The 26,171-nt window shown below is 47.7% G+C and overlaps 1 protein-coding gene across 2 annotated transcripts in view; it reads left to right on the top strand.

Moving 5' to 3' along the window:
* Positions 1 to 23,975: 23,975 nt before the first annotated feature.
* Positions 23,976 to 26,171, top strand: part of LOC147684032 (fetuin-B-like) — a 168,754-nt gene continuing 166,558 nt past the window's right edge. The window contains exon 1 of one of the 2 annotated variants that reach the window (XM_086944373.1): positions 23,976 to 24,270. In XM_086944373.1, coding sequence (XP_086800499.1) covers positions 24,052 to 24,270 — 219 coding nt within the window. In that variant the 5' untranslated portion in view covers positions 23,976 to 24,051. The remainder of the gene's footprint in view (positions 24,271 to 26,171) is intronic. The other variant, XM_086944374.1, reaches the window with a different exon arrangement.

Genomic DNA, 26,171 nt, shown 5'->3' with positions numbered 1-26,171 from the left:
AATCCTCAGAGCTTGTTATTGTGTAGTGTAGGGGCCTAATGTAGGTGAAAGATCATGCCTATATAAGGGCAGCTAGAATCATGCCTATATTAGGACATCTAGAGTCATGCCTAGGGGGCGTGGCTTGGACGCCGATCGGGATGGCGGCGTGAGCTCGCAGCTCCGCGTGGAATCCCACTAATTCTCCTGATTTTTGTACCCTGGGCGACCCGTGGTCGACACTCCTGCCCTACGAAGTATAGGGGGACCTCTGGGCATCGATAAGAGGTGGCTGGGGGACCGCTGGCCCCGGGGAGACCCTGATGAAAGACGGCCGAGGTGTCGCCGAGAGTGAGAAGAAAATGGCGGCGGAGCGGACCGGAGGCTCCGGACATCGACATTGAGCAGCTTTGGCACCGACTGGTGGGGGGTCCTGCAGCCGTGAGATAGATGCTGTGGGGACTGTGGCGACAGTCCTGAAGTTCGGGGGACAGGGACCCCGGCGCCGCTCGGACATCGGGGATAACAGCTGGCTGCTATCCCTCCTCCTTCCCCCCCTCCTCCGGACACCGGAGGGAGCTGATCGGACAGTGCTAACCCACTTGGCCCTTGGAGCTGCGGCATCGGCGGTGGCAATTGATCCTGTTCAAAATTGGGAGGTTTGCGCTGTCCCAGAAGTGCCGGGACCAGACGGGTTTCTTGGCCTGTGACGCAGTACCCTAAGATGGCGGCTACGAGAGGACCGGTGGCCACGGAGCACGGACTGGGGGACCTGGCTGCGCTGTCCCAGGTGGGCGAGACCCCTCTGCCGGTGCTGGACCAGGAGCAACGACTGAATCGGCGCCTGGATGCTATACTGGACGCAATCACCTCGACTAAGGAGGCGTTGCAGCAGGACATTGCCCAAGTAGCCACGGGGCTGGGGCTATTGCGAGCGGACCATGTGAAACTGGCGGATAAGGTCAAGGACCATGATCAGCTACTATTGGACCTGAAGCCGTCAGTGGTGACCGCAGAGCATAAAATCACGGACATCCTTGCCCGGTTGGATTCGCTGGAGCGTCGTGCGGAGGATGCCGAAGGCCGCAATAGGAGGAATAACTTGCGGGTCGTAGGCCTGCCGGAACGAATTGAGGGGGAGGATGCGGTGGCCTACATGGAGGACTGGTTCCGAACTGTGGTGGCACCGGAGGGGCTTACTCCTTTCTTTACCCTGGAACGAGCACACAGGGTGCCGGCTCGCCCGCCGGGGCTTGGCCGCCCCCCACGGCCGATGGTGGTGCGGCTCCTCCATTATAAGGACCGGGACCTCCCCATCCAGAGGGCTCGGTTATCGGGCCCGTTTGAGGTGGAGAACAGCAGGGTTACAATATTCCCGGACTACACCCAGGCGGTCCAAAAAAACAGAGCATCGTTCCTGGCGGTGAAGAAGGAGCTACGAGAGGAGGGCATTCAATACTTCTTGCTCTTCCCGGCCAAGCTGCGGGTCATTTTGGATGAGACCACGCACTTCTTTCAGACTCCGGATGAAGCATGGCAGTGGCTGGAGTCCTACAGAGCGGGGACGGACAGGTCTCACAAGAGTAGGCGAGATCGGCCTAAACCGCCTCAGGTCAGACAATCGCAACGCATCCGGTCCCGCAATAGGCGCCAGCGGGAGAAACGGGAGGCCCAAATGGCGGCGGACAAGAGGGACGCGCTAGCAGCGATGGCGGCCATCACGAGGTCGCAGCAAGGAAGTGAACTGGCTGAGACGGACTCTGGCGGCGAAGGCAGCAGGACGGGAGAGGACCTTTCGGAAGCGGAGAGCTCCAAGGGGCCGGTGGTGACCCCTCAGACTTCTGATGGGATATTCCACGGTTGAGGCTGTGTTGGGACTTGGTCAAGCTCTGCTGGTAGGGCGGTATCCTGTTGGCGATGGGGGGGTTGCCGGGTAGGGTGCAGCGTTGGCAGGATGGGATGGGAGCGCGGGGTGTGGGATCCGCTAGCTGGGGTCGGCGATAACTCACCCCCTCAGGGCCCTTAAGGCCATCTGTGGTGGCGACCACAGGTTAGGACAATGCGTGGTTGGTTCAAGGTTTGGATCGGGCTGACACTGGGTTTGTAGGCTCTGTCCTGGGGAGTGGGGTTTGGGGTGTTTTTCTTTTCAGAGTTCGTTTTGGGGGGGGCAACTGCTTTGGTGGGGATGTGAACTGGCACTGTTTGACCTGGACTGTTCTCTGTTGGTATGGGGACGTTACCTAGCTTAAAATGCCTAACGTGGAATGTCCGGGGGCTACGAACCATGATCAAGCGCCATAAGGTGCACACATATCTGGTGCGGACGGGGGTCCAGATCGCTATGTTGCAGGAGACCCATCTGACAAAAAAAGAATGTGCTGCGTTGCAGAAAAGATGGAGGGGGCAGGTGTTCGGCACCACTTACTCAGCGTACGCCAGGGGGGTATTGATTTGGGTGAGAGCGGGGATACCGTTTCAGGTGCTGAACCAAGTGGTGGATCCTGAGGGCAGGTTTGTGGCGGTGGAGGGACGGTTGCATGGTAGGGATGTGGTACTCTGCTGTGTGTATGCGCCAAATGCTGAGCAGGCCCGATTTTTCGATGGCCTTTCCGGGTCCTTGGCCTCTTTCCTAGCGGGTCCGCTGATACTGGGGGGGGATTTTAACTCGATTATGGATGTGGTCTTGGACAGGTCTCACCCTCCCCTTGTTGATTCCCCGGTACGCAAGTTAGCCATGCACAGGAAGGATTGGCAGGACAGGTGGGGGTTGCTGGATGTGTGGCGGGAACAGCACAGGGACACTAGAGACTATTCCTTTTACTCAGCTCTCCATGCATTACACGTGAGGATTGATTCGGTGCTCTGTGGCGGATCCCTGGCTCCATTGATCTCGCACACGGAATACCTAGCTAGAACCATATCGGACCATAATCCCCTACTAGTACATGTCCAGTGGCAACGGGAGAGCTCGGCGATTCCAACATGGCGGCTCCGGCCAGACACGTTGGAGGACCCGGTGTTTAGTGCAGCTGTCCAACAGGGCATCGATAATTATTTCGGCGAGAACGAGGGCACTGCCTCGTGTAGGTCCACTGAATGGGATGCGATGAAAGTGGTGGTGAGAGGGGTGTGCCTGGGTCGGTTTTCGAATGCCCGTACGACTGTGTTGAATGCACTTGCGAAAGCGGAAGAGAAACTAAGAGATTTGGAGCGGCGCAGGCCGGCCAGACCGGACTTGCAGGCCCAGTTGCTGGAGGCGAAGGAGGTAGTCGCTACCGAAACAGAACGGTTGCGGGGCTACGACTATAAGCAATACGCCATTAGAGCGCATGCGGAACGGGATAAGGTGGGCACGCTCCTGGCCAGACTTGGTAACCCTGAAATTAGAGGCTGCCCGGTCCTTAGCATCAACAACGCACTGGGGGAGACGGTATATTCTCAGGCAGCAGTGTTGGAGTGCTTTCGAGTGTACTATGAGGAATTGTACCGGAGTCAGTTGGGAGTGGAGGCCCAGGACATTGTGGAGTACCTAGAGGCGAGGCAGCTTCCGGTCCTGGACGAGGAGGACGCGAAAGAGCTGGGCGGGCCGATCACGCTTCCTGAAATAAGGGCAGCCGTTAAACATATGGCTCGGAATAAAAAACTCGGAGTGGACAGGTTACCAATAGAGTTCTACCAGCAGTTTGTAGATAGCTTGGCACCCAGACTGCTAGTGGTGTACACAGAGGCCTATGAGTCAGGGGGTTTGCCCGGGTCCATGAGGGAATCTTTGATCGTGCCGCTCCTAAAACCCGGCAGGGATGCGATGGATGTGAGGTCCTATCGCCCGTTGTCCATGTTAACGGTGGACTACAAGATCCTGAGCCGGATTCTGGCCACCAGGCTAGCGCCACACATGACTGGCCTGGTGCACAGGGATCAGGCGGGGTTTATCCCCACGAGGAGCACGGCGTCCAATATCCGGCGACTGGTTGGGATTATGGACGCTGCCCTGGATGAGGGTGGGTCCCAGGCGGTCCTATCAGTGGACATTGAGAAGGCGTTTGACAGTCTGGAGTGGGTTTTTCTGGATGGAGTGATGGAGAGGTTTGGCATAGGTGAAGGGTTCCGCCGGTGGACGAAGGTTCTATATTCCTCGGCGACGGCGCGAGTACGCTTGGGTGGTTTGGTGTCTGCAGCTTACCCGGTGGGCAGGGGCACGAGACAGGGGTGCTCCCTTTCCCCCCTCTTGTTCGCCCTGGCGATGGAACCCCTGGCGGCCCATGCTAGGACGGGAGACAGATATGCGGGGATAGACAGTGGCGGGCGGCTACATCATATCTCGCTGTATGCCGATGATCTGTTGCTGTATTTAGACGATACGGAGCACGCCTTGGAAGGAGCGATGGACTTGTTGTCGGAGTTTGGCCAGTTGTCGGGCCTCAAGGTTAATTGGGCGAAGACCTGTGTGTTCCCGCTGAGGCCGGAGTCGCCCTGCCCTGCTCGCAACTTAGGGGTAGTTTGGGAGCCATCTTGCTTCACCTATTTGGGAGTCCGGGTCTACCACGTGACCGCGGACCTATTAGAAGGCAATATTGGAAGGTGCGTACGGGCACTAAGAGACAGTATGTCCTTTTGGTCGACCCTCCCGCTCACGGTATTGGGTAGGATTGCTCTTTTGAAAATGGTGGCGCTCCCCCGACTCCTGTACTACTTCCGGACACTACCCATTTGGATCCCTCAGAGGATCTTTAGGGACCTGAGGACGATGGTTATTGGCTTCTTGTGGGGACATGGCCGCCGTAGAGTGGCCTTGAGCACGTTGCTACGCCCCAAGATTGAGGGGGGGATGGCTGTTCCTGATTTTGAACTATATTACTTTGCTGCGCAACTCCAGGTTCTCACGCAGCATGTGGCCCGGGTGTTTAGGGGTCCGGAGTGTGATCGTGAGTTGGGAATACAGCGCCATGTGCTGTCCTATATCGTTATGCAGCAGAGGTTGGAGATACGGGGCCTCACTATGGAGGAACGGACGCTCAGGTTGTGCTGGCAGAGGAGTCTCAGGAGGGCGAGGGCGACTCGGCCTTATGCGCCGGAAATTCCGATTGGCATGCTGACAGCCCTGCCACATGGGGGCGATTGGTCCCCATTGCTGGAATGGGAAGAGGCGGGACTTCAGGTGGTGGGAGATCTGTATGTTGATGGGACTTTGGTGCCCTACGGAGTGCTTCAGGATCAGTTCGGGCTGTCAGACGGGGGTTTTCTCTCGCATGCAGCGGTGGTAGCGGCCATACAGAAGCATTGGAAGGGAGGGCTCATTGAACCGGACACTACCATGACATACCAGTATGTGGTGATGGCAGCGGGCACCTTTAAGGCGGTGACCTGCCTCCATAACAGGATGTTGCACGAGGGACTGGAACCGCTCCAGGGGCTCAAAGAGAAATGGGAGGAGAGTGTGGGTAGGCCCATTCCGGACACGGTATGGAGCCATATTTTACGGCGCACATGGAAAGGCACGAGGAATGCACGTTTCCAGCAAGTGCATTTCTTTGTGCTGCATAGGGCCTATCTGACTCCGGAAAAAATACGGCGGTACTTCCAGGTGCAGGACGCAAGGTGCCCGAGGTGTTCGTCACCAGCGGCGGACATGGACCACTTGTTTTGGGGTTGCCCGCACTTGGAGGCCTATTGGGCAGAGGTGTGGGACCTTCTGAACGAAGTGACTGATAGGGAGGTGGACTTCGACATGGCGGCGTGTTTGTTGCTCTGGTTCCCGCACACCAAACACACTAAGGTGACGAGCAAATTTATTGACCTGGGTTTGATACTGGCACAAAGAGAGATCTCATGGCATTGGAAGTCCAGGGGCGGGCCGTCTGTAAGGAGGTGGAAGAATGAATTGCTGCGGTGGTCTGAATGCGAGAGTGTGCTCCGAATGAGGCAGGCTGTCAAGCTTAGTAATGAGAAAGCCTTGGATACAGCGCGTGCGTGGGAATTAGTGGTGCAAGCCTTGCGTGATTCCTTGGTGGAAGATGAAGATTGAGTGGATGGAACCTGTGGACACCGCGAGGCATACTAGCTCAGAGTTCTCATTGACGCTGTAGCCGGACCCATACTACATTTCAGAACAGGACACACACCATTAGCGGTTGCCAGGGTGGGGACACTGGGGGTTGTTTAGTGGGTGTTCAGGGTGGGTTGGGGGCCTGGGAGTTGATTGGCCGCGGTAGCGATTCTGGGCTGAGAAGGGCCTGTGGGGCGTAAGTAGCGAGCGGGAGGTACCAGAGGGAGCGGGCCAGGCATGGTGGGCCCCGCAGGGCAAGGAAGGGGCTCGGAAGCGGCTTGTAGCACTGACCTGCGTATGTGGGATGGCTGATGTTGTCATTTGTTGTGGGAGGGGGGGTAAAACGCAGATACGTAAAACGCTCTTGTCGACCATTGTCCCATAGGGACACTCACCGTGATGCCTCCCTGCTACTCAGGGCACTACGCCGCCCGGCCTCCGGGATGCGGGCTGAATGGCTGTGTATGATACAAGTTTTAATGGTTGAAGCGGGGGGGACACCATGAGTGGACTGGATGATTAACTGTATTCTGTGGTTTCTAACTCTGCAATAAAAACAAATTAAAAAAAAAAAAATCTAGAGTCATGCCTATATTAGGTCTATGTAAAACATAACACCCACTCCTCTTCCGTACTGGATGACAATCATAAATGCTAGCAAACCACTATTATTCAGGTAACTAGCGCACATCAAAAAATTGACTTTTTAAAACCATTTTAAAAGCATTTAAAAATAGTGTATAAAAAATATAACGGAAAAGTTTTGATCTGTTGGATTGCCACTCAGGCAAAAAGTCCAATTTGTTCATTTATAGACATTGCATTACTACTAGCAGAAGAAGGCCATGTCTTTCCAATTGAAAGTGTCAGTTTAGGAAATGTTCCAAATTTTGTGCAATTTGTTTATGAGAAGAAGGAATAAGCCGAATTCTTTCTCAGCACACGATGAGCCAATTAGAGATATGTTCTGGCTGGGAGATGTAACAGTATTAGTGCTTGTAGCAGCAGATGACAAGTCTAACACTTCGCAGAGGATGTCAGTTGTACATAGATGATATTCAGTACTGCCAACAGCCGGTGCTGGGGCAGCTTGTGCAGCAGCAGTTACCTTAGTGCCTGTGGAGTAGTCACCACTTAACCCAGCAGGAGCAAACAGCACATGTGGATTCTCAAGGAATGCAGTCACCAGTATAGGAATACGCTGGGTACAATGCATAGCATGTGCCTTTACGGGGTCCAGCATAGCATCCAAGTCTGAAGGCGTAGCTGATGAATATGTCAGACAGAGATCCAACATACATTCGTCTCCGCAAAACAGGCATCGAAGAACAGGTAAGATGCAGTCCATTCAGACTGGTCTAAATGACAAGAACCAAGAGGCGCTCAGTTCGCGTAGGCGAAGTGCGCCCAGATGCTGTACCATGCGTTCATGGTACTTCAGCTCCAGGAGCTCTTTTGCCATCTCGTTGGTGATTGGGCCGTCCATTGCGTAGCAGATAGATGGCAATCAGGATTCCTGCTATTGACAGCAGGATCAGAGGTAGACCTCCAAAAATGCTTCCAACTACGGAGTGTATAAAGTTTGGATTAACTCCGAGGATTATCTGAAAGATGATAAGAAATCCTGACCCTGGTCCTAAATAGGTGTACAATACGACTCATATCAGACATATTAAAGATAAGATCCACCATTTCTGCTAAATGAATGGGGCAGTCTGTACGTATAAGTGCCTGTATCTCAGTCGAGGTCCTTGCGTTTTCAAGATCAAAGGTTTCTAGAGCGGAGTTTAAGGGTGCGGTTTGCTGTGAAAGCATGGCTTTCATTCTGCTCAATGTATCAAACTGTATAAAAGAAACATTCAACGAAAGCCATAACGGCGCCACCCTGACTGTACTTGTTGGGGAAACAATACTTGCATACAGCAAGTACCCCTGGAGTTCACATTGACCGGATAGGCAATGCCCGTAAGCATACCTCAGCAACCTTGATCGTTCAGCATCCAGTAACTCCCATTGAAAGCAGCTCGAACACCGGTTTAATCACGGCAGATGGAGTCCCTTTTTTTATGTGATCGGACAAGTTTGCTATCGACCCACTACATGCTCCGTGCAATAAATTGTCCTGACACATAAGAGAACCGCTCAAAGCGTTCTTGCAGTTTGTACCACTTAGAAAGACTTCTTGATCCCCATTCCGGCATAGAAATCTATATGGTAAATCCCAGGGTTCCTTAATGTAATCCTTAACCCTGTTGTCATATTTTCCCTTCTGCCTCTGTTCAAAGCATAATTGAAACTGAAAAGTAGTGACTGGTAGAGTTGTGTGGCCATGGATAACCCAATCAGCTGACCGAGCTTCCGCTACTGTAAATAGTAGTCGTTCCAGTATTTTCAATACGGAGCATTGTATGCTCCCCTTTGTGCCATTTTAACCTGATTATATTCAGAAAACAGAGATATACTGTTTAAAGAACGCCAAGGCACAAAGCCTGCATGCAGAGATTGCAGCGTCCAGCTCACTAACATGATAGAATGTAATTGAGATTGCCCATGTTGTAATATGGCCAAATCTTGTTCTAGGATGTCTATCGCAGAAGACACAATGTTGACTAAAGAATATATCCTGGAGAACAGAGTTGTTAACCCTTTGTCTACCACAGTTAACGATTTTTCTTAGTTCATACGGTCTATTTCCTGTATTTTTTCTGCGGCCTCTAGTTGGGTTTCTTTCCAGATTTTATTATAGGCAGCGTAAATGCCAGCGTATATGAAAAGTTTCTGACGTGTTTTCTTGGGACCTTGTAAAAAATCCCTAAGATCCATGTCTTGTGAGAGTAAGGCTAAGTGTTGTTTCACTTCTGTGAGTATTGAGGTTTCTAGCCAATCAAGGCACAACTTCCCAACACTACATAATGTCACTACCCCCGGGTGTTCTCTTTGTACATAGGGTAGGTCCGGCCTGTGGATACTGTACCCTTCGGTAACACTCAAGAATCTTTTATGACATATGCTCGTGTCTAAGGGCCAAACCATTCACAACAAAGAATAGTAGTGGGTCTATCAAACAGTTGGCTCAAGTATGTGTCTAAACGGTAGGCTTTGAACTACTTCAAAAATTGAGCATCTTTCCTGCGTGGAAAAATACCCATCAGCTGTCGATCCTGGACGCCCTGTTCATCATTTGGGTTTCCTTCACACCGGGAAGGTAGGTTTTAAGCCAATAATGATGATGGAAATGGAAACCTATTTTCTGTTCCCATATGTCAGGGTAAGGAAGGACAACTCAAGAGCAGTGCATATGTAAAGTGAAAAGGGTGTGAACTGTGATGTGAACAGATAACATTGGGTAATAGAATGGAAAACTAACTTTAATAAACACCTTTCTATCCCCAATGTAAAAAAGCGTGCGATACTAGTGGTTTTAACAAATAGCCCCTAGACTTCATATGTGGTCAACATGTTTATGCAGACTAAACTATGGATCCTCTCAGGTATCCTGCTGCTTTCTTCAGGACCTAATGCGCGACTGCTCATTAAAAAGTGAATGAACGAGGAAAATATCACCTGGGTATTTCAGTAGTAAATCATTCTCCTACCTTTAGTGAAATCCAAAGGATCCCAGTAGAGATGTGATATCCATGTAGACACATACAGAAAGACAACAACCAACAGATCAATCAGTCAGTTAGGTTACAATATACCAAAGTTACATGTATTCAGTGAATCGTTAACAAATCGAAAAACAGTGGCTCACAGAGTACACCACACTTTCCAAGCTTAAAGTGATTGCTCTCACTCACCAAAGTTGTGGGAGAGAAACGCTCCACCCCACCTGTCCACAGCTCAGGTACATGGAGCCCCGCACTGATGAGCATAAGAAGGGAAAACATATTAAATGTCGGGTTAGTATGACATGTCAGAGCACTGACTTCATTTTACCACCTAGGAATTAGCAAAAACATCCTGTGACTTCACCTAAGTAAGTACGTAATGCTCTGAACATCAGCATGCTCTAATGTGCTCTGATGAGTTACATAGAGCCTTTTCTTGGTATGATGCCAATAAGTACCATCATGCTGCTTTTATATGTCTCATCGATAAAGATAACACATTTTTAACATGAACACACAGCGCCTGAGCTAGAGCAGCCCGCTATCCAAATCGACTCTGTTCACTTTGTCAAGTTAGTTACATGAACCTGCACAAGCGGTCCCATTGTTGTTAATTGCAGATTATTACCTTTTGTTCAGTTTGCGCCCCCCATTGTTAAAAATTGGGTCTGTTTGTCTCGTTCATTAAATGAACCGAGCACTGTCTCATGTCAGTTAAATGCACCAAACTTGCATTGTTGTTAGTAGCAAATTATTGTCTTACAGCAGAAACGTTCCGTCGCTCAAGTCGGCTCTGTTTGATCTCTTATTTGTAAACTCGACCGAGCTCTATGGCAGCAGCCGCCTTCCCATATGAGCAACCTCGTTACCTCGCTAGAAGCCCACCCGCAGTCCACTCCGAGAGCTATCTCTACGGCAACACCCGCTTATTGCGCACTCTACTCACCATCCGGTCGGTACTCCAGACGTCCTTCTGGGCTGTCTCGGGGAGGTGCCGACCGGATACGAGTGTTTTGCCTTTGAACCCTTCGCGTTGGTCGCGCACAGCGCGTCATCAGGTGCGCTTGCATTTGTTCTTGGGAAATGTGATTTTAGAGCTCTATGCGGGCTCCTGGTCATGTTTACGCTATTCCCTTAGAAACGGCTTATTGCGCTGATTCTTTAGCACACGAGTATCAGACTCTTCAGGCGCATTTGGTATTTTGAAATAAGGGTTATTTTTGAGAAAGCAGCAGTTTATTAAATACGCTCATTTCGCTAGTGCAGTGGCAGCACCAGAACAGTCTTGGCTATTAAAGCTCTACTCTTTCTTGATGAGTGATATGTATAGTGGACAAATGATTTTAACAATGACCACATATACACAGCACTGAGGATGGTTAGTCTTTTAAACTATGGGTCGCTTTACATGCAGTCTATTAAGTATTGAGACAGGACACTGATATTCAAAGTATTTAACAACAGAATAGCCAGATTCTGAGCTGGGATGGTGCAGTGAGCTAAATAACGGCGATGGATCAAGCCCTGATCTTTGGACTGGGTAAGAGTGGTCTGCTTAATTCAGAGACTCTGTTCATTACCACCCCCTTTTCTGGATCGTTTTTGGCCACTATAGGTGTGGCAGGGTATACTCAGACATGAGTCCCTTGCTCACTGCACCATCAGGATTCAAGCAAGCCGGGCCGACGACGGCTGAAATGCCAGAAACCGGTCCCCGGAAGCTTGTCTCCTTTCTGGTGAAGAATTGGCTTGGTAGTTTAGTCTGCCCTGTTCCCATGATGCACTGGGCCAGGGACAGACTGATTTGCATATAGCCAGGTTCTGAGCTGGGATGGTGCAGTGAGCTAAATAACGGCGATGGATCAAGCCCTGATCTTTGGACTGGGTAAGAGTGGTCTGCTTAATTCAGACACTCTGTTCATTACCACCCCCTTTTCTGAATCGTTTTTGGCCACTATAGGTGTGGCAGGGTATACTCAGACATGAGTCCCTTGCTCACTGCACCATCAGGATTCAAGCAAGCCGGGCCGACGACGGCTGAAATGCCAGAAACCGGTCCCCGGAAGCTTGTCTCCATTCTGGTGAAGAATTGGCTTGGTAGTTTAGTCTGCCCTGTTCCCATGATGCACTGGGCCAGGGACAGACTGATTTGCATATAGCCAGGTTCTGAGCTGGGATGGTGCAGTGAGCTAAATACGGTGATTGATCAAGCCCTGATCTTTGGACTGGGTAAGAGTGGTCTGCTTAATTCAGACACTCTGTTCATTACCACCCCCTTTTCTGAATCACTGATATTCAAAGGACACCAACCAAGGGAAAAAAAGAGGGGTTCTATTCCTTTTTTTATCATTACATGCCACATTTGTCTTCATGTGGTCGAGAGTATTTAGGTACAGCCAATCTATATCACTCTTCTCAATGTACAGTCACCCTGCATCACAAACGCGGAAGGCCCTCACCAGGGATAACGTTACTGGAGATCTACAGTGACATCCATGGGATGTCTTCGTTCAGACCGACTTTATCAGAGTGCAATTTAAAAACCCATTTCTGTTCACGCTTAAACAGGAAATTTTTAACATCAGACACATGAGGTGGAATCATTGGCTGTTCAATCACAGTCCATTTAAGATCAGTCGGACTGTGACCTACTTCCAAAAAGTGATTTGTCATTTTTATTGCTTTGTTCCCTGGTGAAATAATCATGATCTCTGCAGTAACATCTTTCTCTTGCCCCATAGAGGATGCTCCATTTCAGTGAGTTGGGGTGGTAGCTTTTAGTGTGCAATATCCTGCTGTCTCCTCTCTGTGTCATGAAGTTGCTATTTTTTTTTTTTACCTTTTTACCTTTTTACCTTTCAGCTGAATGAAAGTGTCCAGATATTCACAGCATATCTTACTCATTTTCTAGGTGAATGACAGGTTCAAATGATTTTGTTTGAGTGTTTGGACAAACTTGATGGCCAGCTCAGTGTCCCCATCCAAAATTATAAACAGATCATCAATATATCTGATCCAGATATGTATGTGATGAATTTATCCATCATTCAGTTCCGTCCAGACCACCTGCCCCTCCCACCAGCCCAGGAATAAATTTGCAGAGCTGGGAGCGAATCAGGTGCCCAAAGTGTTGATGAAATATTGTGACTTCAAACAGAAAGATGTTATTTTCCAGGCAGTATGTCATCATGCATTCTAGCATGTGTGTATGTTCATTGTATTAGATGGGTCTACTACGAAAGTAATACATGCATGCCTCTACTCCTTTTCTCTGTTGAATGCAGGTATACAGTGAACATACTCCCACCGTGATCATGGTGTAAGAATCTTTCCATGAGATATCATGCATTCTCTTCAGGAAAATCGGTGCTGTCTTGGCAGTATGATCTAAGTCGATACACAGAACTTAAGTCTGGACTCTATCAAAACAAGTAATTGAGTCAAAAACTGTTGTTTAATGTTGTCTGTAAAGGAGAAACAGTCTTAGGACAAGACCCCTCAACCGTAGATGACATACTTCATTATTGGGGTCCCTTCTCACACAAACACCACAAGTTAGCTGGTGTGGGCTACAACTCTCCAAACCGAACAGGCGCCACAGGGGAAGTGTCTCTTGAAAGAAGGTAAAGACCACAGTGTGCCTTGACAATATCTTTGGGGCTTAAGCTGAGGTCTAGTATGAACCACTATGTCCCCAATCTTTTTGCTGCGCCTCAGTGAGACCAAACATCTAAGGACCTTTGGTCTCAATTAAACTTTAAACCAGAACTTAAGTTTAACTGAGACACAAGTCTAACTTTACTACTCATAAATGCCCTTTGTGAATTCTGACAGTCGTAACGTTAGACTTTCCTCTCAGTTTACCTTCATGAATTGTGCCCAATATGTGTACCCCACAATATGTTTTAAACAATATTATGGTGGAATACCGGAGCTTGGTAACTGAAGAAAGAAATATCTTCAACTAATAGCTCACTAGAGGGCACCAAAAAGAGGAGCTTTTTTGCTTCTGATATCTATTGTTTCCCTTGTTACTTAAAATGGCAATCGTCAACCTCAATGAGCAAACTTTCTGACATTGCAGAGTATTGTGAGACTGTAAGACCTAAATCTCTTAAGGATGCTTGTAGAATTGTGATCCCCAATAAAAAGGTAATTAGATGCATGTCACCGAGAATTTTACCATGAATTGCAGGTACTCTGACTCCATCTTTGGATTTTCTTCTTTGGCAGATCCTGGGTGGGACCACTATCATGAATGCCAGTTGACACATTTAGAATTACCTTTGAAGACAGAATAATAAAGCCGTGGCTCACTAGCTGGGGGTGAAAACTGGATCATGACAATTGGCATTGTTGAGAGGATAACAATATTTTTCTTAACGGAAGCAAGGAATATTAGAAAATTGGAATGTTGGGAGCTACATTGAAAACAATGGAGTGCTCTGGGCTTATAATGGCTGGATTAAGCCTGGAGCTCCAACATTCCAATGTTTCTTTGTTCACAGCTCTGGCTGTGAACAAAGGCTTCAGGGAGCCTGGGGGGATTCCAATCCCCTCACGCTCCCAAAAGGCTTCGTTTTTTTTTTTTAGAACAATTTGTCCTCTAGTGACAGAATGTTCTAATAGCCTTATAGCCCTTCGTGGATGGGCTATACCGCTATTAAAGTCCCTCTCCCTTGTTGAAGGCCCTCGCCTTCGGCTCAGGCCTTTAACGCTGGAGAGGGCCTTTAATAGTCGGTATAGCCCTCTACGGCGGGCTATATGGCTATACTCAAAATACCAATTGATGAAGAATGTTATTGACATTTCAAACTATTACAATAGATATAACAGACAATACGTTAGCCACGATTCTTCTTAGGCTATTTTATTGTTTTGGAAATCTAATAACAATTGGAAGGACGCAGGGTTTAGTTGAGACTAAACAGCATCATTTTATTTTGACTAGATTTCGTCTCCATTTTATTCCTTTAATGCTGGGACACCCACACAATTTATATTTGATTAATCTTTTACCACTTTGCCCTTGTAATAACAGAGAGAAACAATCAACTGCACGTGTATTGTTCTTTTGCCATCTGTACAACTAAGAAAGGAAGATTTTTATTATTCTCCTTTTAAAGAAATTTTCCATTTGTAACCCAGCTTCAGCTCTCTTTTATCAACTAGAAACCCCATTTGTCTGTTATGTACTTGCTTCCTTCTTATTGGCAGCTGTGAGATCTCGTAAGGCCTTTAATAATGTATCCATAGTATCCTAAGAGTCACTGTTTTAATTGTTGGTACTTATTTTAACTCATGAATGCTGCTACTGGTTAAAGGTTATGTACCTGTATTGTTTTTACCTTGCGATTATTATTTACTCTGCAATGTTTTTATTGGTTTATTTTTATGATTGTGCCATTCCAGTGGTGCGAAATAAAGTTGATGATGATGATGGACGCACATATCATCATACAGTGAAAGCACATGAGAGGAGGAGATCATGTGCAGTAAGAAAAGAGAATGATGTGTAATTCATATCTACTGACATATGATTCTATGAGAATTAAATATTTTTTTTTGACCATTATTTTATTGATTTTCTTTGAAGTTGATCCACCATACAATTATGTAATTGATTGTGCAAAACAGCTTCTCGACTTACTGAGCTAGCAATATAACATTGCAAGTTATTGGCAATAAGTATAAGAAACACCTCTCCCCAGTTTCCACCACATTCGCCATTAAAAACCCAAAGCTGTGGGGGGCGTGGCTAGCAGCCGATGAAAATAGCTGCAGCCTAGGGAGGCTCTGTGATCCCTGAAACAACCCCGTCGATCCCCAAACTTATCCGGCAGCCTTCCCACCCCTGTTCACGAGCTGAGGTGGCGGAAGATACAGAGCGCTGAGCGATCCGGTTCTGGATCGAAAGGCACTGCTCCTGGAGGTGTTGACGGCGTGAGACGAACTGCGGACTGGTGCGGCGAGGTGAGCCAGGGCCTGGAGTTTGGAGCCTATCCAGCGGAGCCTTGTTGGCGCACTGGCCGAGCAAAGGTGGGGGTGAGAGGCTGCTGGCAGGTGAAGTCGCTGTTGCAGTCCACTCTCCCTGCTGAACTGCGACGTGCACCAATAGCCTGTGTGGGCCCCGTCATCTTTACACCGGTGAGTGCTGCAAAATCATTTTCGACTGCCGCCACGAGACCTGCGGACGCTGGCCGGGAGTAGACGGTGAGAGGTGTAACAGTTGGCCGTTGCTCAGCGAGCTCATCCCTGCCCAGGCCCAGAATTGATGCTGCAGATGCTGGGAGGAATCGGGACATGTCTTACGGCATAGTGGGGGCACTCCTTACATAAAGGTGAAACGCTGAAATATAGAACGTGGTGTGTGGCCATAGGAGTGCCGCAAACTGTAGCAGGCTTGGCTGCAGCCTTAACTGTGGCCAGGAGCAGGAGCAGAATAGTGAATTTACTGGCTGCTCTCCTCATTGGTGTTGCACATATCCGCACCTGGAGCCTGGGATTACTGACACACCGGTTGAACTGCTTGCCCATAGAAACATTAATGTCACACTACTCCCTGCAGGGAGGGACACGGTGACGGGCGCCATCTCTAGCACTTGGACGCCCCTGGGCAGCAATCGCGCTCTATAAATTCACTTTTCATTTAATTTCATTTCTTCCTGATCCATTGGGCAGTACCGGGACATTGCAGCACCTGCTCAGATATTTCTTGCAGAAGGACTATGTGCAGGCATACTATCTGAGGTCATTTAGGGTGCCGAGGGGGGGAGTTGGGGTGCAAAAACTGACAGGCCACGTGGGTCATAGTGGCCCTCGGGCAGGCGGCGGTGATTAGCATCTTTGCCCCCAGACTGGGCACGTACGATTTCAAGTTGGCACGATGAGTGGCAGGAACGCAAAAGGCCTCAACCAGTCAAAGTTTGACAAGTATGCGTATACCAAAGTGCAAACTGATGCATTGGACAAGGATGTCTCTTCAACAAACTGCACAAGTACAGGCGAGGCGCAAGAAGTGACTTTGCAGGACATCATGACGACTCTGAATAAGGTGGACTCGTGTATCGGGACTCTTGCAGTGGATCTTGCTTTAATCCGAGTTGACTTTATTAAAATGTCAACAAAAATGTCAGAGGTTGAAACTACTACAGCGACACTGGCATCTGATGCAACCACCCTCAAGAAACAAGTGCATCAACTCATGGCGGATAATAAAATAATGGCCGCAAAACTGGAGGATCAGGAGGGACAGTCGTGGTTAAACAACATCCGCCTTATTGGTGTACCGGAATGGTCAGGAGGTCCAGCCCTTGACTTATTCGTGGAAGATTTGATCACAAAACACCTTCAGCCGTGAGGTCTGTCCAACTATTTCTCTGTTGAGCGGGCGCATCGAGTCCCTGGAGGTAGGCCAAAACCAGGGGCTCCTCCTCAACCAATTCTGGCCCGTATTTTTAATTTTCGGGACAGGTATGCGATACTGCAGGCCGTGTGCACTGCTCCTCCGTTAAGAATGGATAATTCGACCATCACGATTTTTCCGGACTACACCGCGGCTGTCACGAACAACACAGAGGCTTTCTAGACGTCAAAAAGACTCTTGGTGACCGAGGAATCAAATACTCTATGTTGTTTCCGGCCAAACTGAGGGTGGAAGCCGAAGGTAAAACGTGTTTTTTTGTAACGCCCAAAGAGGTACAGGAGTGGCTGGAGGGATGGCGGAAGGCCACTCGGCCTGGAAGATCAGGAGAAAATGCCACTAGGCGCTGAGAGCACTTTGTGGGTGAGGAACAAGAGTAAAACGGTATACGGATATCTGCTGATTGTTCTCAGACGATGGAGAATGGTTTGAGGACAAAAAAGCCACTGCCCAGAATTCGACAGGCTGCGGAAGTTTCGAAACGACTGTATTAGGTCCAGATGAGAAGGTAGTGGCAATGCTGAGTAAATTGTTAATGTCCACGAACTTTTATAACTAAGGATTTTTGGTTCATGAACCACTCACGATACGAACACTGTATCCTTCACTAATGTAGAACTGCTTGTTCAGATGGGGGAGGGTGGGGCGGAGACTGCGTAACAGGTAGACTGTAAAGGGTTGTGGGGGCTACAGACGTTCACTCTCAACCCTGTCAACTGGAGACTTGGAAGGGTATTAAGCACTCTGCATGGTTGGGGTGGCGGGTAGTTTTGAATCCGTCCGGCAGGGAGGCAGGGAGGGGTGTGGGAGGGGGAGAACTGTTGATAAGGTTTGTTTTATTGTTTACTTTAAAGTTCAGAAGGGCAACCATATTGGATCACGTGGCTGCTAACATTCCTAGGGCGTCCTGCATTGCTTTTTTGGTGACCTATGTATTATCTATGACACACAAGACAGTGCAAGACCAACTGGACTCTAATCTGCCTTTAACCCCACTGTCCCTGGTAACCCCTTTAACACTACTTACATGGAACGTACATGGGTTACGAGATAAGATAAAGAGGGGTTTAGTAATGCAATACCTAAAGCGCTGTGCGCCTGCAGTGGCCGTATTACAGGAGACACATTTGATGGGTTCTGCGTGTAAGGCACTGAACCGATGGGGGTATAAAAAGGTAGCGCATTCCGAATTCTCATCTGGTTCAAGGGGTGTGGGCATTCTGGTCAAAAAAAAGTTTCTGTTGATAATCCAGCAAACCCGGACGGATGACCAGGGCCGCTTCGCGGCTATCACTTGTCAGTGGGAAGGAGATCTTGTAACATAGTTTCAGTATACATCCCTCCAGCCTTCCACGCGATCGCTCACCTTGCATTTACTGCTTTTTTACTTGTTCTCCCTGCGGTTGAGATGTTAATTGGAGGAGACTTTAATGATTAAGTGGACAGGACCCTGGATATATATCCCCCCAAAGTGAACATGACAGGCACTACCCGTATACGAGGATTAATAGACGCCCTGGGACTTACAGATACATGGCAGTACCGGCACCCCACCACAAAACAATACACTTTCCAGTCAGGTGTACACAATAGCCTTTCACAAATTGATTATTTCCTAACCTCGGCAGACAGCTTGGCAGGAGTGGTGAACGTCGAGATCCGCCCCAGGGGTATCTCTGATCACTCCCCAATAGTACTGACATATTCAAATCACCATAAAGCAAGGCGGCGCATCTATCCCATATACCCTAGATATTTGCTTCTACCTAAGGTGTTGAAAGACGTCACTAGGACAACACAGCAATACTTCCAAGAAAATGTCTCTTCCGTTCAGGCACCCAGTATTTTATGGGAGGCCTATAAAACGGTTATACGTGGGCAAGCTATAGCATCAGTCACAGGACATAAACGGGAAAAGCAGGCACAACTAAACACCATAGAATCCAAGCTCGCTAGGGCAAGGATCAAGATGCGCAACATCCCTCACTCCAAAATTCGCAGGTTGTGCGTCTTAAGCAACGTGATTTTCTGGACTATCAGAAAGAGATGGTTAAAGTGCGGCTTCAGGCCACCCGTCATAAGGTGTACAAATTGGGTGATAGAGCAGGTAAATTGTTAGCCTGGCTAGATAAGAAGGAGCGTGCGGACAGAACGATTGCGCAATTACGTACTCCGACTGACTCCTTGGTGAATGATCTGCAAGATATAGTGGATACGTTAGCCGACTACTTTGAACAAGTGTATGCCTCACAGTCAGCTTTATCAACAGAGGAGGCTCAGGATTATATTAAAGATATCAATATGCCTAAAATATCGCCGGAGGCGGCCCTATTGCTGGAGGCTAACCTCTCGGTTGCTGAACTGCAGATGGCCATTGGCTCACTGCACTCAGGAAAGGCAGTGGGGCTTAACGGAATACCCATCGAAATTTACAAAAAAACTGCTGAATTAATGGCCCCATATCTGTTAAATATGTTTCGTGACAGGGGAACTGCAATGAGATCAACGAATGGCCACTATAGTGGCAATACCTAAACCAGGTAAGCCTCCTGAGGACTGCACCTCGTACCCAATCTCGTTGACCAACGCTGAAGCCAAAATTCTTGCCAAGCTTCTGGCGACGCGCTTAACCCCTCACCTCATGACCTTAATTCACCCAGATCAATCCAGGTTTATGCCGCACAGAAGCACGGCTCTTAATCCAAGGCGGCTACATGTGGTATTGGCACGTAAGCCATACATCCAAGAGGCTCATTAGATTCACCTATGGTGTTTGATGTGGTGGAGTGGCCTTATCGTTTTGCGGTTCATAGACACCTGGGCTTTGGTCCAAAGTTCTGTGCATGGGTACGCCTGCTTTACTCCAACCCACTTGCGCATGTTGTGGCTAATGGTCATATATCAAGGGACTTCCCGCTTTTGCGGGGAACGCGCCAGGGATGTTCACTATCCCCATTGTTATTTGCACTAATCGTGGAACCGCTGGCGGCATGGATCAGATGGGAACCACAGATCTGCGGGCTCCGATGGACACAAAATTCGGAAGACCACGTTTCCTTGTATGCAGATGATGTGTTGCTGTACCTAACATCCCCTAGACGATCCATTCTAGTGCGCTTAAATATATGCGAAATATTTGGTCTGGTGTCAGGGTATACCATTAATTGGTCTAAATCGATTCTGTATGTCCTGCATGGTCCACCACCATTGTTGCCCCGGAATTGCCCGCTACGGGTCACTGTTGAGGCCTTTAAGTATTTGGGCATTTATGTGACGCCCGAGTATGACAACTTTTCTCAAAAAAATCTGAGGCCCCCGTTGGAACGGTTTAAGCGAGACACGAAGTCTTGGCGCAACCTGCCGCTGACGTTGCTGGGTAAAGCAGCGCTTTTTAAAATGGTGACACTCCCCCGATTTTTATATGTCTTAGAAAACACCCTGTTTACCGTCCCACCGACATACTTTAAGGCAATAGCGGCAGAAGTCTCCAGTTTGTTATGGGGGAATAAGCCAGCATGCATTGCTCAAGACAAACTCGAATGAAGCTGGTATGATGGGGGGATAGGCCTCCCAAATATACAGCTGTACTATTGGGCACCCCACCTCAAAATAATGAATCAATGGATACATGCCCCCCAAACAGACCCAGCGTTTCAAGCAGATAGGCAAGGGCTGGGAGAGGACGGAATATTATCGGCACTATATAGCAAACGTAGACCCCCCCTCCATGATTGGCCCAACAGCACATACGTTTAGCATATGGTACAGGGCACAAGCCAGATAAAAATGCACAGGGGTTATCACACAGATGACACCACTCTGGGACTCACAGCAGCTTGGGCGACTTAGAAACAGTAAGGAGTTCAAGAATTGGGACACCATAGGTATCTACACAGTGGGCAATCTTTGGAAAAAGGGAGAAGTGGTCAAATTTGACCATTTGAGGGCTCAATACGAACGGTCACCGGCGGAGGTGTTTAGATATCTGCAAATTTGGCACGCGCTACTGACATTTTACCACCTGTTACTATCATACCGGAGGCTACTCCTCTGGAAGATAGACTATTGACGGAATATATGCACGAGAGGGCTACATCCTTCACATATCGTAAATTAGTTAATAACTTGCCAGACCCGATGATAACGCTAAGACAAAAAGGGTCCCGGGACTTGGGAGAGTTCGAAGATGTGGACTTGCAGGAGGCAATATCATCTCTGCGAGAAGCTGCCATACCCTCACGGTTAAGGTTAGTGCAACTTAAGGTATTGCATCGTTCATACTACACCAGATCGACCCTCCACAAAATAGAAACGGCTCAACACCAGTTTTGTCTATGAAATTGTGGGGAGGAGGGCACATTTTATCACACCCTATGGCAATGCCCACAAATTGCGGCCTACTGGGCTAAGGTGATGCGCACCATATCACAAACGGTAGAAATATCGTTAATGCCAGAACCAAAACGATGTCTGTTAAACGTGTGGGAGCCCAATGATCTTACTCACCAGGCACAGGACTGGGTGACGTTAGGAATGACATTTGCCAAACGCAATATCGCTACACTGTGGAGGTCGGGAGAACCACCTACACTCCGGAAGTGGTGTAAAGTCATCGATGAGGCCACGGTAGCGGAGAGGGCGGTCTTTATCCACCGCGGATGTCCACGACAATGGTGAAAAGTGTGGGGAGCATGGAACAAGTTTAGAGGGTATATCTGCGACCCAACTGATCTGGAGGCAGACGATGTGTCCGAATAATGGAACGGAAAAGTGAAACGAACATGGACACGAGTCAACTGAAATGTGTATGCTAAAACTGGTATTGTTGGAATATGTAATGTTGCCAAACTTCAAGCTATGATTACAGCCATATATATGTGTCATGTGAATGTATTATGCCCTGATTTACGTGCTAATAAAAAGTAAAAAAAAAAAATAACAAAGCTTGGCTCCCTGCGTCCTGTGGCCCCAGTTCAGACCTTGTCTTTGTAATCTAAAAGTCATCATCCAGGGAATAGTGAGGAATTGCAACTCACTGGAGGACTCTGCTCCGGTATTGGCAACATGCAACCCATATTTTATAGTGTTCGAGTGAGCAGACCCTGGCTTTGTGTATGGGAATTTATAAGCTAATTCTCCACTGTTCTATGGACAGAGTCGCTGTCTTTCCAGGCACTGGCGATTTCCCGTTTCGCTATCAGCAGACCTAACCACCACAACAGTGTAAAGCGATGTCTGTCAGTGTGCATCTCCTCTGTAGTGTACAGGAGGACAAACTTGGGATCTCAGGGCATTGCCCAGCCCAGCACTTGTTCCAAGCATGACAATACCCCCCCCCCCCTCCTCAGGCATGACAACACCCCCTACCAGAAAGGGGTCAGCCTCTTGCATTTCCAGATCGCATGTCGAAAGTTGGCTTTTTTCTGATGCGCAATGCAGGCAATTCAGTGTGGTCACCACCCTTATTTTCCATAGTCTCTCCCGAGTGTAGTAAACCCTGTGTAAGTATTTCCAGAATATTAAATATTTTCATCATCTTCACACTACCAAAAACTCAAACCTAGGGCAACCTAGAAGAAAGTGTCTGTGATAAGAGGGGGAGTTAAAGGCTAACCAATTTAAGATGGAGAACCCATTTTGTCAATCACACATTTTGAGGGGATGCCTGGATCCTTTAAGATACCATTCTCTCAAACCTTGAAAAATATATTGTGCGTAAAGGGAATAATACCTAGTAATACAACCTGTGAGATGGGATTGATTAAATGCAAAAGAAGTAATATCCCTCTTTCAGATTACAAGCAATAGTTGTAAGTCAATATTTGAATTTGTTATCTTTCTGTCAGTCTGACATTTTTCGTGTTTTTTGGGAGGGGGGTGGTGGTGCTCATGATGGTAGCATGAGTGAGCCATGACACGTGAGTACCCTGTCCTTAAATTAGCTGCTGCAAGGAAGAATGCACTAATAGCAGCATCAGGTTAGGAAGCCCTGCATGGGCAAAGGTTGCTCCTCATTATTATCAGTTCACAACTAATACAGCAATCAACATATGAAAGATGACCTCCACTTGAGCTGCAAAAGGCCAACCACTGTGTAGCAGCATGCATGGTTGAGCTAGAAACAGTTGTTTATTAAAATCTGCAAATTATGCAGAAGATGATGATTTAGGTTTCATCCATGGGATATTGAGGGTGTGATACCGGAATGGCGTTCTGAGAAGATTGTCTGAAATACTATTGTGTCCTAAATATTGCATACAAAAATATTGCCTCCTTGGAGTTAACAGACAATATAAATGCAGTGGGACCATATTTTTCTCAACAATATTTAGGACACAATATTTGTGACAAACGGTATTTTCGTGTAGTATATTCTGATATTATACTCTTTCCAGGATAGTCATGTCTGTGTACTCTAGCCACCAGCACTCAGGGAGCTCTGAAATCACTCTTGGAGTCAAGGGTGTGCAGGTGCTCTGCTGAAGGACAGTTATCTTCTCTGCAACATCTAGTGTGTTCTCTTCTCTTATATTTTACTAATACCAACTTTTTTTGAAACACTAAAAATATAAATATATAAAATATACACCCTAAAAACAAATTTAATAGAAAAATTAGATACTTGCATTATTACTGTTAGTTGACCAAGTATCATGAAATCCTTTAAAAGACACACAAGCAGTCAGGCCCTGAGATTGGGAACTCAGAAAAGATTTGAGGCAATATTAAAAAAAAACACTGGGACACTGTTATCATTAGCTGACCTATTGCACAAAAGTGACCTGTTGCACATGGATTTGGCTTAACATCACAGATCAATCATTTCTCTCAAACTGTGATGGTCGGGTTAATGTCAAGGCTGCATTCACCTTAATGTGGTTGTTTAAAACAAGTCAACCTGAGCTGCATTTATTCCCATTAATGGTTAGTCCCCAGGGTAGCTTGTTTAGCAGCTCAGAGAGGACAGAATCTGTCGTCATACTTTGAAGAACATGAAGCACTTTGCCCCTTTTCTATGTCTCACACTGCTCTTCCTGAGCGGTGCCATCAGCTCTGTGCCCCCAATCCCCCCCACCATGCCTTTGATACCCGAAGACTGCAACGTTACAGTAGTTCAAGCAGGTCTGGCCCTGGAAGAGATCAATAAAGACAGAGATGAAGGCTATGTGTTCACTCTTTACCGGGTAGCTGATGCCCACCGCCAACCTGTGGTAAGAAAATGATTTTATTTTTATTACTTGTTTTCGCCTTCTGGAAGATGAAAAGCCGAGACATAACAGAGGGGGTCTCTGCACAGTGCTTAATTTGTAAAATGGTAAGTGCTGGTGCTCAAAGTGCTGCTCAGACGCCCATGGGGGTGCATTAAATACCAAGGGAGCGTAGTCCTGAATTTACCTCAGGCCTCATTAATCCACCAAAAGAGACCCCTTCCCCTTTATCTCACCCTTTGTGACGGTTTTTCCATCTTTCTCTTCCCCTTTCTGTGTTGTTTCCCTCGTTTGCTCTGGGAAAAGCCTGACGAGGAGAAGTCATTGTCTGTCCCCAAAAAAGAGTTCCGGTATCCACCGACTCAAATTAAGCACCGTCTCTAAAGCACACATGTTCACCAACTAAAAAACTGAATACATATTAACTTTTATTACATAGCGTGAATACCGCACATTCTAAGAATAGTCGTTTTAACAAACAGAAAGAGAATTCTGCCTTGCCGGGATTCAGACTAGCTTTCTACAGAAACAAGCGTTTAACTCACTGAGCCATCCTATTAGCAGTGCAAAGCAAGTTCACAAAGCCACATTATCAGATAATGACTGGCTGGTGCTAAATTTAGCTGCCTAGCTCCAACGCAGGCAACCTTGCACCATAGTGCAAGCGTGCCTACGTTGCAGGGGAAGATTGTTTATGTGCAGGAAGGTGTACATAGTGGCCCTATCAGTAGGGCAAATAATGGCGGCAAGAAGGAGCACCCCATCTTGTCCCCTTCTGCAACATCACTATGTCAGATTAGTCCCAGTTAACTAGTATTCTTGACATAGAGGCTTTAACATTTACCATTATTGAGCTGTTCATCTTAGTGCCAAACGCCAGTCTGTTGAGAACCTGTCCTAGAAAACTCCACCTAAGGCTACCAAAGCCATTTCAGTGTCTACTGTGAGCAACATCACCGGAATCTTTTTCTTGGTGGCCTTTTATATCAAACGAGCAACTCTCCTCATATTGTTGTGTGCTTGCCGACCCGTGACAAATTCTGACAGATCCACGTCAACAAAACCAGGGAGATATGTGTCCAGCTTTTATTTGTGTAGGCTGTTTGTGAAACCCTATGTGAACATTTTTACATCTAGATTTAATCGTGCATAAGCCTTTGAGGCCAATAATCTCTGATGTCTTTGCCAGGTTTTGGAAGTAAAATCACATCCACTTCTCCCATAGGTAAGGTAACACCGCCTAACCCTCCTGCGGCTGGGGGTGAATATTTTGCCATTGTGCAACATTCCGTCCATCATCTTGTTTGTTTTGCTGTTAACCCTATGTGGGAAGGGTATGCCCAGACGTGGGTCCCGTGCTCACTACGCCACTGGAGTCAAGCTATTGTGGCTGAAGACAGCTGATAGCCAAAAACCGGTCCTAGGATGCTTGATTCCGGTCCAGGGAAGACATGGCTTGGCAGTTCGGGCTGGACTGTTCCCATGAGACACAAGGTCAAGACTGATTTGCATATGGCCATGTCTGAACTGGGGTGGCTTGGTGAGCAAAATAACGATGGATTAAACCCGGATCTGTGACTGGGGGTGAATGTTTTGCCACTGTGCAACATTCCATCCATCATCTTATTTGTTTTGCTGTCCTTTATGGGGGACACCTGGTGGCCATGCCATCTACCCTTCTTGCCCAAGCTCTTTTCTCCTTTCCTTTCCCAGCCTCTTTTCAGCAGATAGCAATATTACGGCCCGACCAGACACCCCAGAGAGCTGGCTTGGCAGTGATTTGTTTGCCCTCTTTTTAACAAAGTTTTGGTGAAGATCTTTTAAGTCTCAAAGAAGCAAATAAAAAAAAAACAATTCCAATGAATTATTCCATGGTAAATATGCAATTATTAGATTCCGAAAGT

This window comes from Lissotriton vulgaris, chromosome 11 (assembly GCF_964263255.1).
Source record: "Lissotriton vulgaris chromosome 11, aLisVul1.2, whole genome shotgun sequence".
Taxonomy (NCBI): Eukaryota; Metazoa; Chordata; class Amphibia; order Caudata; family Salamandridae; genus Lissotriton; species Lissotriton vulgaris.
The sequence above is the reverse complement of the archived record's forward strand: the minus strand, read 5'-3'. Positions and strand labels throughout refer to the sequence as shown.